General features: G+C 39.3%; 1 protein-coding gene across 20 annotated transcripts in view; it reads left to right on the top strand.

The window, feature by feature from the left end:
- Positions 1-18,381, top strand: part of LRMDA (leucine rich melanocyte differentiation associated) — a 684,296-nt gene that overhangs the window by 416,536 nt on the left and 249,379 nt on the right. For 19 of the 20 annotated variants that reach the window (XR_010302630.1, XM_064145525.1, XM_064145506.1 and 16 more), the window contains one exon: positions 8,289-8,415. Coding sequence is in view for 19 of the 20 variants with exons in the window: in XM_064145525.1 (XP_064001595.1) it covers positions 8,289-8,415 (127 nt within the window). In the remaining variant the exon portion in view is untranslated. Of the gene's footprint in view, positions 1-8,288; positions 8,416-15,408; positions 15,477-18,381 lie in introns of those variants that run through there. The other variant, XM_064145524.1, reaches the window with a different exon arrangement.

Genomic DNA, 18,381 nt, shown 5'->3' with positions numbered 1-18,381 from the left:
ATTATTTTTCCCCTCAATTTTTCAAACATGTGAGTTTTATTGGGGTTTTTTTTGCCTTTTTTAATATAAACTAGGTTAATTAAAGCTCTTTTAAGAAAGAAGAATAGGCTTCTAATTACTCATATGATTTATTGTTCTGCTGCTATAATGAAAGCCTCCCAAACTTTTCCCGTAATTATTTGTTACATTATGTGAGTTGTGTTTGTTAGACAATGTTAAACCCAACCCACAAAAATATCCACCCATTTAGCCATTTGGCTGTCTGTCTGCCTCTCTGTCTTTAGGGGAATATATTCACCTACATCAGGAGCAGTGTGGCCAGTAGGACAAGGGAGGTTATTCTGCCCCTGTACTCAGCACTGGTCAGGCCACACCTTGAGTTATGTGTCCAGTTCCAGGCTCCTCAATTCAAGAGAGATGTTGAGGTGCTGGAAGGTGTCCAGAGAGGAGCATGGAACACAAACCCTATGAGGAGAGGCTGAGGGAGCTGGGGTTGTTTAGCCTGGAGAAGAGGAGGCTCAGGGGAGACCTCTGTCTACAACTATCTGAAGGGAGGCTGTAGCCAGGTGGGGTTGGTTTCTTCTGCCAGGCAACCAGCAACAGAACAAGGGGACACAGTCTCAAGTTGTGCTGGGGGAGGTCTAGGCCGGATGTTAGGAGGAAGTTGTTGGCAGAGAGAGTGATTGGCATTGGAATGGGCTGCCCAGGGAGGTGGTGGAGTCACTGTGCCTGGAGGTCTTCAACAAAAGCCTGGATGAGGCAGTTAGTGCCATGGTCTGGTTGATTGGACAGGTCTGGGTGCTAGGCTGGACTGGATGATGTTGGAGGTCTCTTCCAACCTGGTTGATTCTATGATTCTATGCTTCTACATCACGGAACTAATTTGAAATACTCTGCTTGTTTTACTCTGATGCAGAGTTTTGAATACATGTTCTGAGGCATCTTAGACATAACTTGTCTACCTTCCCTCAAACGTGCAGATCTATCCCACAGATTTGGCAGCACCAATCTGTCTTCAGTGAGAATGTGTTTGTATTTTATCAAGTGTATCAAGTGTATTGCATTGAATCTCAAATGAAAACACTGAAATGGACATTTTCAGCAGTTTTTAGCAATTTTAAGTACCTTATTCCTTAAGATTTTTTTTTTGAAAGATGTGTTGCACAAACCATGAAAAGATTTCATTTCTGTGAACATTTTACCATCAACTTGAACTGGTTTTCTTTTCTTCTGAATAGCAGCTCATTTTTGTGATTTTTACAGTGACCACTGGAACCACAGCTTCATTTTTCATGGAGCTTTAACTTCAGTCCTACTGAATTCAATTAGACTTCCTCAACCAGAAAGAGAAAGGTGGTAGAAATCAAAACTTTCCTTTATCTTTTCATTCTAACAAGATGAAAAGATCCATAAAACCCCCAAAATATAATCCTTAAAATGAAAAGGAAAATCAAGGCCCAGTGAATTACTGCGAATTTAGTACCAGGGGTTGAGAAGAACATTACATGGTTGAAAAATAGTTAGGGTTTATGTATTTGGAGAATGTATAGAACTCCTGTGCTCAAGGAGTTACAAGTTGGTTCTTAAGGTAAGCCACTGGGGTACCACTTCTATCAACTTGAACACTAAAGTTTTCCCAAGTTCTTCATTAAACCCAACTTTTATCCAAAACTATTGTTGTGTCTTAAAATAGCTTTTTTTTTTTTTTTGAGGAAACATAGTAGCAATTTTCCCCCCATTTCCTCTTTCCCTTTCCCCCCTTTCTCTTTCATTTATTTATTTTTTTCTTTTCTAAAAAGGGAAAAGAACTTTTTTCCCCCCATGCCTGTTGTTCCTCCTCACCTTTCAAATGTGTAGGAGCACAAATGAGTGAAGACATTTCTATGTTTGTTACTGGAATTTTTGCTTGGACAAAAAAAGTAAATGGAAAATTCCCTTCTGTGATACTTTTTTTAAAAGTAAACTATTTTGGTTCATTTTAAATGTTGTAGTTTCGTTTGTCATTGTAAATTCTGTTTAGTTGTCTTGGGGTTCTTTGGTTTGTTGGTTTTTATTTCTCCAGAAAGAAAGGGAAAAAAGGGTTTTCTAAGTTATTTCTTGTTTTTTTAAGCTTTCCATATCCAAGAGATGATATTTTGTAAAGGGGTATTTCATTGGGCAAGGGAAAGCAAAATGTGCAAAATATGATGGGGATAACAAAGTTTTTAGTCTCCCAGGAAGCCAGAAATACAGAAAAATAGCCTGCAAAGCAGTGCCACTTCTAAAATAACCTGTCCTTCGGTCTTTACTTTGAAGATTGTCTGAAAGCAAAGGTCATGACCTGGAGATCAAAGCAACAGAAGTCAACCCAGTAATTGCCGGTTGCTTCTCTTGTACCTGCACTTGGTCAGTTCTGTGGGTGTATTGTTTGCAGTGAAAACTTCAAACGTGGTGCTACTGAGCTGTGAAAAATCATCCGGGGCAGAATGCATTAGAAAGCATTTGCGAATGCTGCAGGTGACCTCACCTATTTTCATTAAAGCGAGATGATTGTGAAGTAGGTATGCCCTGTGTGGAGTTTCAGTGCTTGCTCATTCTTTGCTCCTTATTGACGTTTCCTGGAATGATTCATTCATTAAGTGCTGTTGACATGGAAACGAGGGCAAGTGGAAACAAATGCCTGAGTTTATTTTCAATTATCTTAAAAGTACATATACTAGATATGCTATCTCTGGCAGGGGGCGCAAATGCTGATAACCTTATGAAGTCGTCTTAAGATGTAACAGCAAGAAAGGAAGTGCATGCATTTTGTATGGATTAACTTTTCAAGCTGAATCAGATATTCCCATCCTACAGGTTTGATTCTGTGGAATGCTTAGTTCTCTTACAGCTTTCTCAGTTTCCTTGCAGTTTGGTTTTGTTTCTTTTATATATATATATATATATATATATATATATATATATATATATATATATATATAAAATTATTTTTATTTTGTAGTAGTCGTAATTTTTTTGGTTGTTTGGTTGTTTTTTTTAATTGAGAAAGAGCTTATCAGTCTATTTTAAATAGTCCTCTTATTGAATTTGGATGGTAATATAAATATGTAAATGCATATTCAGGAAACAATAGGAGACTAGAAGTCCTCACCCAGTAACAGAATTAAAGCTAATATTCTTGGACCATATCAGTGAACTTAATGTTGAGGCTGCTTTTTAGTGGGAGGGAAAAAGTCTGTGGTACTTCTGTACGTATTTCTAGTGTGTTTAAGAGTATGAAGGTATTGCCCTACAGCTGTATAATCTATGAATCACTGTTTGCATGAGAGCTTGTCATTTCTGTAGTATCTGGAAGGAAAAACCTGTATTTGATAGGTATCAATTGGCTACCCAGCAGCTTCCACCTGAGAGTAGCCACTGTGAGACTTTGTGAGCAAGGATTATGTTTTCATTCACCAAGTAAATACAGACTATCCAGATCTGCCCATAGTAGCACAGTAAATCAAGACATAACTATAACTATTGTTGCATGTATATAGAGATTTTCTTTTTCATTTACACAGTACCATTTTATATTCCAGTTTTTGTTAACAGAGGTACAAAATAAAGGGCAGTACAGAATCCAGTTCTTACTATAGTCTTTCACTGAAAGCTTAGTGGAAGAGTTTACTTTCTCTGAAATGCCAGCATATACACATTTTCTATGCTTTCCTTCTAGCAGAAGGATTGGCCCCAAAACATCCTCTCCCTAGCTGATTTACTGCCACTTTTAAGGTTTTCTTACAGTGTGACTTCAGGATGATGCCATTATCTTTCAGTATCAGGAAATCAACCACGTTCTAAAACTTTTTTGTTTTTCCAAGGGGAGGTAATAAATTAATTGAGGCCTTTAGATCTTATGACATGTGGGCTTTAAGATCTTTTTTTTTCCCTGTCAGTTATGTTATTTACACCTCTAGAATAAAAAATTCCTGGAAGTGTTTGTTAGTAGTAAGGAGTAGTGTACCAAAACCCGTTAAAACTGAAGGAATTTTTATGCCTGAACTTCTATGGCTATGGAAAAATTAGGTCAGAATAAAAAAAAAGGAGTTGACATGAAAGTTATTTACACCCATGTGTTTTGGATCAGGGCTGACTGATTTCTTTCATATGTATAAAATAGATTTGTTTCTTTCTTCCATGTGATCCTTTAAGGAACACATACACATTCTCCTCAAACCCTTCTGTTTCACCTGAAAAGCTCTCCTAAGTTTGTGTGAGCCATCACTGATTTTTGGGGATTGAGAGCATTACCCAAGGACTGTGTCTGAAGTATGACTGTTACACAGTAGAGAACTGGAAGCACCCACAGAAAATACCTGCAAGCTAATTGATAGATCTTGGTTTCCATGTCTGTAAGGCAGAGTTAAGATGACAAGTCTGTGATTTGTTAAAGGCTGTACAGTAAGTCAGTATCAGAGACAGTATTTCTTTATGTGAGAGTAGAGTCATGTGTTTAATAAACAGTAATAGGTGATCTCAAAGCTGCCTTTGTTCTGTCCCTTTCTGAACTCAACACATTTCTTCTAAGGAAGGCTTTGCCACGTTGAGCTTTTGCCAGTATCAATAGCAGCTGCATCCCAAACTCACTGAATTCCTTTGCAAATGGCCCCTCAAGCTGTCCTTCTGTTTTAGTATCTTGACAGGTCTGTGTAAAAACTGTTAAAATAATACTAATCACATGCAGCACTTACAAAATTGGTAAATGAGTTGTTAATCCTTATTGTCATTTTCACTTAACTAAGACTGAAATAACATGGAACGTGATATTCTCTGACCTTTTCCATCTCCGAGCGTCAGTATGTGATGGATATCTGTTATTAGCTTATTTCCATGGGACTCTTAGCACTTTGAGCCAAGGTGGAGGGAGATGATTCTGGATAAAAGATGATGCAACTTTACTTACATAGTTCATTTCCTTGATCCACCATGAGTTAGAAGATCAGTTTACAAGTAGTGATAAATGGGTCTCCAAGCACCTTCCTGGTGTCTGTTTCTTTTCCTTGTCAGGAACTCACCTTCATCCTCATCACTGAAGATAATAACCTCTTCTCACAGCATTGCAAAGATATTAAATCCCAGCAGCAGTCTCAGAGCACATGGAGCAGGGATAATTTTCAAAATTATTTTCAAAATGATTTTTTAAATTACAAAACAACCAAAAAAAAATTAAGGCCTCCAGACAAACCTTTTTAAACCTATAGTGTAAAATTTAGCTGACTCTTTCTTCATTAAACAGCACCCCATTTTCTAGTGACTTTGCAAGACTAAACCAGGTGTGATGTGTCATGCAATTTATGGATCCTCATACCTACCATAAAGTGTTTTATGATGGCTGCATTCTGTGTTATTAGTAGCTGTCTTTTTCTGCAGCCGTTGGTGTTTGATAATAGTCTTAAAACACCCAAAATTACTTACCTGCAAGCAACATTCCAGATAGTCCCTGTTGACAGTTTGAATAAGTTTAGTGCCCTTTTGTTGTACTTTACCTTCAAAACAAACTGATTGAACCATCAATAGCTCCTGAAAGCTGACAGAGGCATGTCATCTGGTCTAACCCTCTGATAGTAGGTTATCTGTGGGAGTTAACCTCCCCGCATTGTTAACTGGAATGTTTTATGTACTATGCAACTTTAGGATACTGCTGTGATAACCTTAGTAACTAAGTCATACATCACAGTAAAGAGATTTTCTGCAACAAATAACCCTGGATTAAATTTACAAGGGTTGAATTGATATTGTAAAGTGTTTATTCCAGGGCTTTGGTAATCCTTTCCTGTATATTTTTATGGCAAACTCTGGTTACGTTTAGATTGAAGCTAGCTACATTTTCATATTTCTGGCTGAACTACATCTAAGAAGCCTACTGTGCCTGGTTAAAAAAAAGTCGTGTTATTTTAATGCAATAGAGATTCTTTTTCTCCCACATTTAGTAGAATATGAATACAGGAGATGATATTTTTAATTTTAAAATAGTTTTTTATTTCAGAAGAACAAATCATCACTGTCCCTGTGTTATACTGGTGGGATAACCTTTTAATATTTGCTCTCCTTAAGGAGTGCAAGTTCGAAACCAAAGAAATCAACCCCAAAGCTGTGAGTTGTGGTCTAGTTTGCTGTTTAGTTCATGTGGGTGGGGTTTTTGGAACTGGCAAGTACTGGTGCTAATTCTGTTTTTTTTTTTTTAAGTGCAGTCAGGATGGCTTAAAAATACATTTGTATCAAAGAATGCTATTATAATGTTAAGCTTTTCTGAAGTGATTGAGAGACTGACGTTAGGGCTGTGATCCAAAGTCAGCATAGATGACAGTGCTGTCTTAGTCTGTCATTTTTGTTGCAGCCTGCTTTTCAATGGCATATTTCATTCCATCATTAAACATTTGCTGATTTTCTAATATCGATGTTTTCTTCACCTGAATATTCATCTTTTCTCACCCTGCACTTAGTGGGTGTCTTTACTCATTTTTAGCTTCGCTGTTCTTCGCTCTTGACATATTGTTTCCTTCTGTACATGTCTTCCTTTGAAAGAATCTGTTGTCATCAGAGCTTCTCTGCCAGTAATGCAAGATGGATAGCTTCTTCTCTACTGAAAGATAAGGGCCAGAAAAATGCCAGGGAGGACTGGAAGGGCAGCCAGGAAAGCTGGGAGGAGCCTGCAAATGTCAGTCTTGTAGATATGTAGCTGTTGCTTAATAAATGGTCTTAGGGCATGTTCTGTTTCATAAAGCAGCCCTGTATTTTAATTCTTCTAATAACATTGAAAGTTATAGATTGAGGATTCACATTTAAACTGCCTGAGCAGTTCAGTACTGAGCATTTTCAGCTCACTTGTTAACAATCTACAAAGCTGTTGTTTCAGAGGAAAGGTATACTTGATGGGAAGGCTTATTTACAGGATGAAACTTTACTTGGTTGTAGAATGGGAGTCTTACAGGCTTTTTCACATGTCTCTCTGGCCTTGAGAGCAGTCTTGTAAGATAACTTCTAAAACATGTTTTCTGTATGATGCTCTTTTTTCCAAACACTGTGCTATGTAGAGTTTTCTGCTGCTTCAGTTTCTTCCTCCCAGTGTCAGCAGAGATTGGTATGATTAGGAGGCTCGCTGACTGACTTGGAGTTTTACGCAGAGCAACAAGGCATGGGAAACATTATCAATCTCCTTTCTGCACCCTGCCAGGAAGTCTGGCACTTCCCTCACTGCAATGTCTGCTTCACTTTTGGTTGACTACATGTAAATAACATATACCTGAAGTGGCTAGATACTTTGACTTGCCTTACTTTGTTACTCGTGTACCACGTTCTCTCTGTCAGCTAGAAGCCAGTGTGGGGCTTTTTGAGGCTAAAAAGCTGCTCTACTTTGAGCCAAAAGAGTAAATAGAATATAATTTCATGAAAAGAAACTCTTCTTGCATGGAGTCACTGTACCTGGAGGTGTTCAAGAAAAGCCTGGGTAAGGCACTTAGTGCCACAGTCTAGTTGTCTGGATAGGGCTGGGGGATAGGTTGGAGTGGATGATCTTGGAGGTCCCTTCCAACCTGGTTGATTCTATGATTCTGTCATTCTGTGATTCTGCATTTAATCCTGAGGTGGGATCCAATACCATGAAGACACCTTGTCTTTCAGGTGGGATTAATCTGGAATTCTTTTCTCAAACAATGGCTTTGTCAAATGTAGTTCTGGAAATCAGAGGCTCTGGACAACTCCCCATGTATTTTTCTTGACAAATATTTATTTTTTAATGTTAAGAGTTTTGAACAGCACACTGGCACACATTCCAGTGTGTTTTTAGGAAAATATAATGATATAATAGAAAGCTGAAGAAGTGTTGACAAATTAATGTTTTCTGAGAATTCTTTTGGAGAAAATAGCTGGGAGTTTTCCCTGTATCAGACTCGATTTCTCTGCAATGTGGAGTGGAATTCTTGGAATCATTCCAAAGTCCTTTTCCCCAGTTGTCAATTGAAAACAATTTATTCTGTTTGTGGTTATACTTTGTATCTCACTGATACCTACGGAGAACATCCATGCCCACACTGATCGTTTTCTTACCTGTATTATCCATGCAGTATTAAATGTTTATGGGCAGCTTGCAACAAGCTTCATTTGAGAGGGTAAAGTAAGTGTTACAACTTTTTACATAAGCTATGTTGCATGAAAAAGGTGATCAGAGAGAGGAAATAAAGGCTGTTGCTTTTCTTTAGTCATTTAGCTTGTCAGAATGTCTTTCTTTGTTACTAGATTTTAACTGTGTGCATTTTGCTGTCTGTCAGATATTTCGTCCTGCACAAGTTGTCAAACCTGAAATTTCTTGATACTCGGAAGGTAACCAGGAAGGAGAGAGAAGAAGCCTTGGTAAGAGGTGCCTTCATGAAAGTGGTTAAGCCAAAGGATGCTAAGGTAGGACAGTAAATGGAAGACATAACAACAATATGAATCATTAACTGTGTTTTGAACTAGCTCTAAAAGCTTGGCTGTATCTTTCTCTAGAGTAACAGACAGAACCTTTCGATTGAAAGGATAGGTAAATGTGGTCAGACTTAACTGTTCCATCTGGTTAAGGCACTGTGGTTGTGTTGGCAAATTTCTGGTTTCCAATGGTTGTTTCATATAAGGAGTAACTAATAACTACCACTGAGCTTCAGCTAGTGTTTTTAACATGTCTAAAGGTACGTTAACAACTGTATGATACTCCTGTGTGAAAGAACGGGACTCTTCTGCCAAAGTGTCTCCTGTCTCGTATGTTAAATACAAAAAACTATTGGAGTGGTCACACCTGTGGTGGTTATTGGATTTTAGTGGACTGGATGATTCTAGCTTGGTATGTTGTTATTTAATGTGGTGTCCTGCTTAGGAGTATGGACATCAGAGAGACGGTTTCAGTAATCTGCACTTTTGATGCCACTTGAGTCAACGGTGAGCATACTGCACACTGCAGATGTAAAGAGAATGTGTATTCTCCACTTCACCTCCATTTTCCATCGTTGATCAATACACAATAGCAGCAATGTAGGCTTTGGAGTGTTTTAGTGCTGTAGGCCTTTCTTAAAACTCCACTCAAGTTTTCAGTCGGTTTGCTTTCCATTTGCTGTGTTGTTCTCTAAAATATGCCATCAATAATTTATTGCACATTTCCAATAATACTGGGTAATAGTGTAGCAGTTATGGAAGTGCACTGCTTGGTGGCATAACAGTGTGCTAGGGAGATGCATTACCACAACTACAGTTGCAGTGCATAAGAAATTAATATAGACTGATTCATTTATGACTACTAAAATGTTAACAATTCAGGTACAAGCATAGCTTTGATATAGTTTACTACTGCCTTTAGTTATTTCAGCTTTGTATAAGCGAAACACTTGATTTCTGTGATCTTATGAATATCTTATTCATAGCAAAGCATCTTTGCTGGCTCTGGCCAAATGCAAAAGTTGAAGTGTGTTTGGTATAGCATGCATATGCTCTCTTCTTTTAAAGTTCTCATTAGCTAATAGGATTTTGTATCCAGTGAGGTGTTTGATAGATTTTATTGACAATTAGGTTTTTTAGTGTAAGCTCTTTGGATTTTAAACAACTTAGCAGTGTTAGAAAAGGGGGAAAAAAAGTGTCTGTTTCTTAAATTTGAATTTCTTTTTCTGGATGACACCTTTTAGGAAGTCAATAGCTAAGGGTAAATTACTTCACAAATGTAAGGATAACATCATTATCTTTTATATCTGAAATTGAACCTTTTGCATAATTTGGAATTATTTCCCCACTAAGTCTTATGGTAAAACATACATTTATTTCAGCAAATTTGCAGCAGGCTCAAATTTACTGTTGTTATTGCCATCCTAAAGGTTGTTCTTAATTCTTTTTTTTTCCTTTATAAGTGGTTTGGTACAAATTGCTGATGGTAAAATCATTGTAAAAGCTTTTCACACCATGAATTAATGCTTTTTAAGGTGCTACAAAATTACCCTCATCATGCAATATTATGTACATATTACAAAGTGGCTAATTTAAAATAAATATTCAATTGGATACAGAGCAGGTATTGTAAACCTCCTAAATTTGTTTTGAATTCATGTTGCACTATGTATAATTTGTGCTTATTTCCTAGGATATTAATGCTTATAGTATACGTGCAGGCAAACTTTTTTGTCTGGGAAGACTCAGAGAGCCTGCATACATATTCAGATGCAGATACATATGTATATAGCTATTTATAGCTATACTCAAAGACCATAGGAATCAGCATTCCTCCACGTGTCACAAGGATGTTGTGCACAATAACTGTACTTTCAAATTCTATCATATGTTGTATATTGAACATATTATGCTTTCTTTACTCTTTGGCCATCAGACTTCCTGAGTCTTGTGCTCTGTCAGTTCTCCAGTTCCCCTCACATATAGCTGTTGGGATTTTTCACTAGGTTCAGTCATATTTAATGGGAAGCTAACAGCAATTTACCCTAACCTTTCTGAAACTAGTTAGAGGAGAATACACCTAGCTCTAAACTAAGGCAAGACTGCAGCATAGGCAGTACTGGTCATCAGAAAAACTCCTTAAGAAGCTCACCTAGTGATAAAAGACCCTTCTGATGGTGACCTTACTAAGAATGGGGTTTTTTCCCTGTAAGGTAACTGCCACTATGTCAATCTGTGCTTGCCAGGAGTGTAGTTGGAGTGATTGGTATTTGTGTTGGTGGATGTCATGTGGAAATGTTGTTCTTCTGTATGTAGTAGCAACAGTGAGCCTGTGAGGCTTACTTTGTCAGAAACCAAAGCAGAACTTGGGTGGGATTATGATAAGCGGGAGATGATACGGTTTCTTCAGCATAAAAAGGAGACCGATGATGTAAAGAGGCTGTGATGTGGGGACTTGTTTTCACTTTAGTTTTGACATGAAATACTTGGGAGAGCAGAACACCCCACCAAGAAAAAATACACAAAATGAGAATAAAAGCAAGGCATTTCCATCTGCCTAGCTTGTGTTTACTCAGCCACAAAAGTATCTAGCAATCACCAGTCATCACTAAGTCATAAATATTTTATTTTGTCTAAATTTTATGACTTTCATTTTCCTCTACTTTTCCATTTTTTTAAACAGAACACTGCACTTGCTTATGCCTTGCTTCATTTCATCCTTTGTTTAAAATGCATCTGTTTGTGATATGACTGTCTTATGGAAAGATGAAGTCATTTATTAGAGCACAGTTTAATGTTACAATGCAGTGTTCCGTCTCACTGTGTAAGTGAGCTAAACTTGATTATTCTGCGATGTTTATGCTCTCTTTTGTCAAAATATTGAACATTGTATCATGCCTGATTTTAGTAAAGATTGGGTAAGCCTGAATGGATAAGAGGCATTGAGCCAGATGAGGAAGCCTTGTTTAATGACCAGACCATGACCTCATTTCACTGGCATAAGTGTAGATTAAAGTGGAAGATGCCTGTCCAGTGTGAAGTGTGTTCCTGAGCATGACAGCACTTCACATCGAAGAGACAGCTCAAGAATACGACAGTCAAAATTGTTTAATTATGTCTCAGCTTTGTAATTATTCATCCCTTCTTCTACAAAGAGTACAGTTGTCACTTCTTGACATAATTGTTTTAAAACTGTACCTTTCTTTGGCTTATAGATCTATGACTTGTGCTTAAAACTTCCAGACAAACAGCCAAGTGTGGTTTGAGAATACAGCTTATGAATCCATTTTTTTTTTGGATTGCATATGATGTAGATAAACAACATGAAATTATCATATATCAGGTATATAATAATTTCATGTTTTAAAGATCTTTATTAATGATCACTTAATCTAGATGACAAGGTGTTGATATATACATTATATCTAAAGTATGTTGCTATGATCAGATGCACACTGTCCTAGGTCTCTTTAAATATGAATTGAATTGGTTAATACTAGGTCAGTGCACTTGCTCTTATGAAATATATATATTCCCCAGTATTTTGAAACCCTCAGCTCAACAGTTATTCCTTAGCTTACTGCATTTTTAAGATTAATATTTTTTACCAATTTTATTTATAGTGGCATAAGCAAGCAGTGTGCACTTGGTCACATGGAACAGTCTTACAGCTTATCATCAGAGGGTATCCAGGGGTATTCTTCCAAGGAACTGATTTTAATGTCATGTGGAGTTATCCTGCTTTCTTGCAACTTTGCCAAGAGCATCTTGTCCCTTGTGTATAGATGAAGCTCTGTGCAACAAAAGGTGGCAATATAGGTGGTCTGAATTCTTCCCCTGCAATGTGTTTTTTCATCACAAGTTGTAATTCTAAAACCTGACATAGCATTTGTTCTCGAATTGTAATTATCCTAAAGGAACTGGGTGGGTGCTAGCATGCAGAGAGTTGTGATCAAGGGCAGGATGTCCACCTGGAGCCCAGTGACAAGTGGCGTCCCTCAGGGGTCAGTGCTGGCACCAGTGCTGTTTAACATCTCTGTCAGCAACATGGACAGAGGAATTGAGTGCACCCTCAGCATGTTTGCAGATGACACCAAGCTGTGTGGCACAGTCAACTTGCTAGAGGGCAGGGATCCATCCAGAGGTACCTGGACAGGCTGGAGAGGTGGGCCCAGACCAATCTCATGACATTCAGCAAGGCCAGATGGAAGGTCCTGCACCTGAGTCAGCACAATCCAAAGCACAAACCCAGGCTGGGTGGCAAATGGCTGAGAGCAGCCCTGAGGAAAAGGACCTGGGGTCTGAGTTGATGAAAAGCTCAACATGAGCCAGCATGTGCAGCCCAGCTAGCCAGCTGTGTCCTGGGCTGCATCAAGAGCAGTGTGGCCAGCAGGGCAAGGGAGGGGATTCTGCCCCTTTACTCTGCTCTTGTCAGACCCCACCTGGAGTACTGTGTGCACTTCTGGAGCCCCCAACACAAGAAGGACATCAAACTGTTGGAGCAGGTCCAGAGGAGAGCCACAAAGATGATCAGAGGGCTGGAGCACCTCTGCTATAAGGACAGGATGCAAGAGTTTGGGCTCTTCAGCCTAGAGAAGAGAAGGCTTCGAGGAGACCTTGCAGTGGCCTTCCAGTATCTGAAGGGGGCCTACAGGAAGGCTGGGGAGGACTATTGCCAAGGTCTTCTAATGACAGGATGAGGGGTTTAGGCTGGCAGAGAAGAGATTTAAACTAGATGTTAGGAAAGGCTTCTTTGCAGTGAGGGTGGTGAGACACTGGCACAGGTTGCCCAGGGAGGTTGTGGAAGCTCCCTCCCTGGAGGTGTTTAAGACTAGGTTGGATGAGGCCTTGAGTGACCTGTTGTAGTGGGAAGTGTCCCTGCCTATGGCAGAGATTTAGAACTGGATGATCTTTCAGGTCCCTTCCAACCTAAACCATTCAATGATTCTATAGTTAAACCCTTGGAGAACATCTGCATTGCTCACCATTTTTCCTTTTGCCAGCACCATTGTGTAAGGATCTTAGCTTATGAACTTACAGCATTTGAAGTAGATCTAGAGAAAAGAAGGGCTTTAAAAGTGTAAAGAATTGTTATGTCAATGGACTCCTAGCTAGTAAAATGCCTTTTTCTGCCGAAGTTGCTACGCACTGGGCTTTCTTATTGTTCAGGTATCAAGATTTCACATATTAAAAGAGAACAACATTCCAAATTTAATACTCCAACCAAAACTGTGATGCAATAAATATTGACTCCACAGATACAGTGGTTACTACTGTTTGACACACTGAAGTATCCATTTTGCTTTCAGTGTTTTAAGCAGGAGTTCATAACACAAGTGACTCATAATATCCTAAGGATATCAAAACTAGGAATAAATTGGTAAAAAACACCACAGTTTATATTTGTCTGAGTGAACACTTTGGTGGTTTAGAAGAAAACATTTCTGAGTAGGCTCAAATTCAGTAATTTGAAGTGTTTCCTTTTTAAAAATCCCATTATCTCATACCCCATGGTCCAAAATAAATGTAAGCAAATGTACCTAAGTCATTCTTTTATTGAGTAGTTGTGTGAACAACATTTGAATATTTTTTTCCCTGAACTGGTGGATTTTGCTTATTTTCTAAAAGTAGGGCATGGCATCTTGAACTATGCCTGAGGGAAATAGATGTGAGAAATAAGAAAAGCATTGTGCAGTTTCCAACATTAGGAAGTGGTGAAGGTGTTGGAGAACTGAGCGATGACCTGAGGTTTTTCCTTCTCTTCTCCTATACCTTTTGTTCTCTTGACCCATATATTTTTTTTTTAATTTAATTTGGAAGTTTAGATTCTTTCCTGTTTGTGTTATCAAATTAACTGGAAAGAAGACCAGAAGAAGCTTTTGAATACGATCCAGTCTCTGAGACATCAAATAGTGTTTATCTAAGAAGATCTGCATGTCCTCTTCATAGGCACATTGCAATAGTAGCCACCTCTTTGCTGTGGCTGTGTGTATGAGCTCACTATGAAGCACAGTGAATCCAGAACTGAAATCTGAGCTACAATATTAATAACTTCAAGAATACTTTGACAGAAGACTTTTAAAAGGTTAAAAGGTCGTCAGAGCTGTCCTCAACTTTTTGTAGCAACGTAAAATCAATTCCCAGAATATGGATGTGTCTTGATGCAGTCTTCATAGATAAAATCTACTATCACATATCACAATGCTTGTAGGATAAATTAATGACATGTGAGTTCAAGAAATGAGCAATATAATTATTGTAGCTGTACAAGTGATAAGGGGCTTAAGGCCATGGCTGTCACGTTGTATACTAGATTAATAAGGAGTAAGATCAAATGGATGATGAAGTTCTACAGAATATACCTGTGAGTCACTGAAGAGTGAATGATATGTGGACCTGTGAGTCTACAGGTCCAGCATGTGTAGATACAGCTCAACAATCAGTGCTGCCATAGCTTGGATCTTGGCTAATATGTGGTCTTTGCAATGAACAATTCAGTAATTAGCAATATGCAGTAGCTTCTTTTAAAATTCCTTTCATTGTGTATTGAATTAATTGTGCATATGAAGGAGAGCCATGGACTCTGTTCTTTGGTTCAAGTTACTGTGAAGGAGATGCTCCAGTCTGCATGGTAGCAATGTAAGACCATTGTTTCACTTCCTACATAGCATGTGGTCCTATGGAATTAATAACAAGATGTAGAGCAGTCTGCTAAGGCCAGTCAGTAAAGAGTTACCTTCAGAGTGCCTCCAAGGGCAGCTGTGTTAAGGCAAACTGAAAGGCAGAGTCGGGGGAAAGCAGCCAATAGAGGGAAGAGAAGGGTCAGTGTCCAAAGGCACTTCTGATAGTAAAACTGAAGATGGAAATCTGAGATACAAGGATCTTGTAAAGAGAGAAATTTGCATGCAGTCTTCTTACATCTGCAAGCTAAGACATTTAAAGGGAGCAGATTGATTTTTTCGCTGTACTTTGTGTGTGTAACAGGTCACAGGATGAGAGAGAAAGGACCTCAGCCAGTAAATAAGAGAAACCCAATTAATTTGAACAGTGGAGTCTAAGGTGCAAACACGCATCTGCTGAAATAGCTCTTTGCTTAGCCTGCTGTAATTTTAGTGGTGAAGAAGGAAGAACAGATGTGTGGGTCATGTGTCTTGATCAGGGAAGTCTCTTCTTCACTGTTTGTTCTTGTGGTGGTAATTCATATATTTAGTTTTTGGGGAAGGCATTGTGTGAACTACGCTTCAGCATGTAATTGCTATAGAATATTTAGAGTGCAAGAGATGATGTCTCTTTCCTTTCAATAAAAACAGTGATGACTGTCCCTAAGCAAGTGTCCTTTTAGCCATTAATGATCCCAATGCACTTTTCAGATAGGAAGGGGTGTTACTCTTGGAGCCCTGGCCTGATTCCAATTCAGGTAATTACATTCTGCCTCCATGGATTTCCCTGCAGTCTCAATTTACTGAGGCATTCTTCTCCACCTTCTGCCCTAAACAGTTATGTAGTGTTGCAGTGTGCTAGTTAACCAGCTGCTACTTTGCACCTGAAAGGTGTCTGTCTTTCAGTAATAGTGAGCAAATTGATCCCTTTGTAAGAGTTATTTAATATTTGTAAAGCACTTGGAGGTTCTGGGATGAATGGCAATAGATGTTTAACGCATCCATTTGCCTGCAGAAGCTAGCATGACAACTTGGTTATTGCTGCTTTGTTATGGTGTTTTTTCTATTTGTGGGGTCAGGATTATGGAAGCTTCAGTTGTAAGATGCTGCAAGCATGTGGTCTGGCTTTTGTCTTGTGATCAACTTATGTAACAGAATGCTATGCAGTAGAACGTAGCACTGTGCTATCAGACAGCAGGGGAAGAATCGTGACTTCCAGGGCTCTGTCACCCTCACTGTGAAGAAGTTTCTCCTCACCTTGAGGTGAAATCTTCTATGTTCCAGCATGTAGCTGTTGTTCCTTCTCTGACCACTGAAAAGAGATTGGCCCCATCCACTTGACATCTACCCCTCAGATATTTATAGACACTGATAAGATCTCCTTTCAGTCTTCTCTTCTCCTGACTAAACATCCCCAGGTGTCTCAGTCTTTCTCCATAGGGGAGATGCTCAGGTCCCCCAGTCGTCCTCATAGCTCTCTGCTGGACTCTCTCGAACTGGTGAGCCCAAAACTGGACACAGATTCCAGGTGTGGTCTCACTAGGGCAGAGTAGAGGGGAAGAAGAACCTCCACAGACCTGGTGGATGCACTTTTCTTGGTGCACCCTAAGATGCCATTGGCTCTCTTGGCCACAAGGGCACATTGCTGGCCCATGCAGAACTTGCTGTCTAGCAGGACCCTAAGGTCTTTCTCCACGGAGCTGCTTTGCAGCAGGGCAGTCCCCAACCTGTACTGGTGCCTGCTGGCGAGGGATGAGGCAGATTCCACAGGATTCAGTGTGAATCCACCAGAGGCCTTTATCACTCATCATGACCCTGTTTATGTGGGCTTGTGCATCCAGCACACACCTACGCAGCAGCGTGTCAGCCACCCCCCGCCTCCATCCCCCTTGTTTTGTGTTGTTAGTGTGAATGAGAGGACAGAAACAAAAGGGGAGGTAAAATGAAATGCATCTGGTCTTGGCTGATGTTTCTTGTTTGGAAACAAGGCAAGCACCAAAAAATAGTCTAGTGCCATTTCAGATACTCTACAGTACACGCCAGGTCCCCATAGAGGTGATGGTTAAAAATGTATGGGGCATGCAAACTGTTCTGGAGCCACCATGGAAGGATGGGCCACATACTGCAGGGTGGCCAAAAAGGGCAGTAGAAGCTTGTGTTTAAGCAGCTGAGTCCTGCCTTTCTGTTGTGTTAAAAGAGAGACTGTGTTCTGCGTAATACTGACATGTCACAAACACCAGAGAGGAGAACAGTAATCCTCCCCCGTACTAATGTCAGCCAGAGTGTGGTCCAAGGGCTTGGAGTGCTGAGGTCATGTCCTAAAGGCTCAGGCATATCAGTCCTCTCTTCATTAATGACTAAGAACATGAGCAATTCGTAGCTGGCTTGAGAGTTATTTCAGGCAAAAGAGTTTATGATTTGTTTTTAAAGAAGGACTAATATTTCTCCCCTTGTCTCCACCCTTACTGAAAACTTATAGGCCAAATGGATATTTTGTAACAAAGCCTGAACTTTATTGCCTAGTAAGCTGCTAAAATTGCTCCCTTTGTTAAAGGATGCAGTATTGTTTCATCTTCCCCCTTAGCAGCGTATTGAGCTTGCAGACTCTAGTTCCAGTTCCTGAATCTTAGTTGAAGCTGCTGCTAACCTCATTGTGTTAAGATACAGGGAGAATAATTCTATTGAATTTCGTGCCTGGCTGCAGAACACAGTGCTAATTATAGCTTGCTCTGTGCAGTCTGGACATTGCAAATCTTACCCAGTTTTGAACAACACAACAGGTTTTCTGTTGGCTTTAGGGGCAGTAGAATAATCTTCCCACAGTGGGTTTTCACACCTGGGATCTTTATTGAACTAGGTAAAAGGTGTACACAAGCTTATCCTGGTGCAAGAACCTTTTAACACTCATAGGTTATCTTCCACCCAAATCACATGTGATTTCTCTGAACTTTGAATTTTCTTTTCTTTTGCTTAACTGTCTTGAAAACTTTGAGTGAGGAGCATTTTGCTCATCTTGCCAACACTGGAGTAGAATAAAACATTTGTCAGTGACTTTGGTTATGCAACCTTGTTTCAGGGAAAATGAGGGGGCTCATTCTGTGGGTAGAGAGCCCCAAAACATATGTGACTGAGGGAGGACTTGTTTACTCTTTGAAGGAATTGGTGGGTATAAAGCTTTTGCAGTAAATTGTTGGCCTAATTTATCTTTGTTATTCACAGCCTCCAAGGACAAAATGTTTGTAAGAAAGCACACAAATGGTAATTAACTCTGCCACCAGAAACTTCTTTGATAAATAAA

The sequence above is a fragment of the Pogoniulus pusillus genome, chromosome 6 (genome assembly GCF_015220805.1).
Source record: "Pogoniulus pusillus isolate bPogPus1 chromosome 6, bPogPus1.pri, whole genome shotgun sequence".
In the NCBI taxonomy this organism is placed as follows: Eukaryota; Metazoa; Chordata; class Aves; order Piciformes; family Lybiidae; genus Pogoniulus; species Pogoniulus pusillus.
This window is presented reverse-complemented; position numbering and strand designations above follow the sequence as displayed.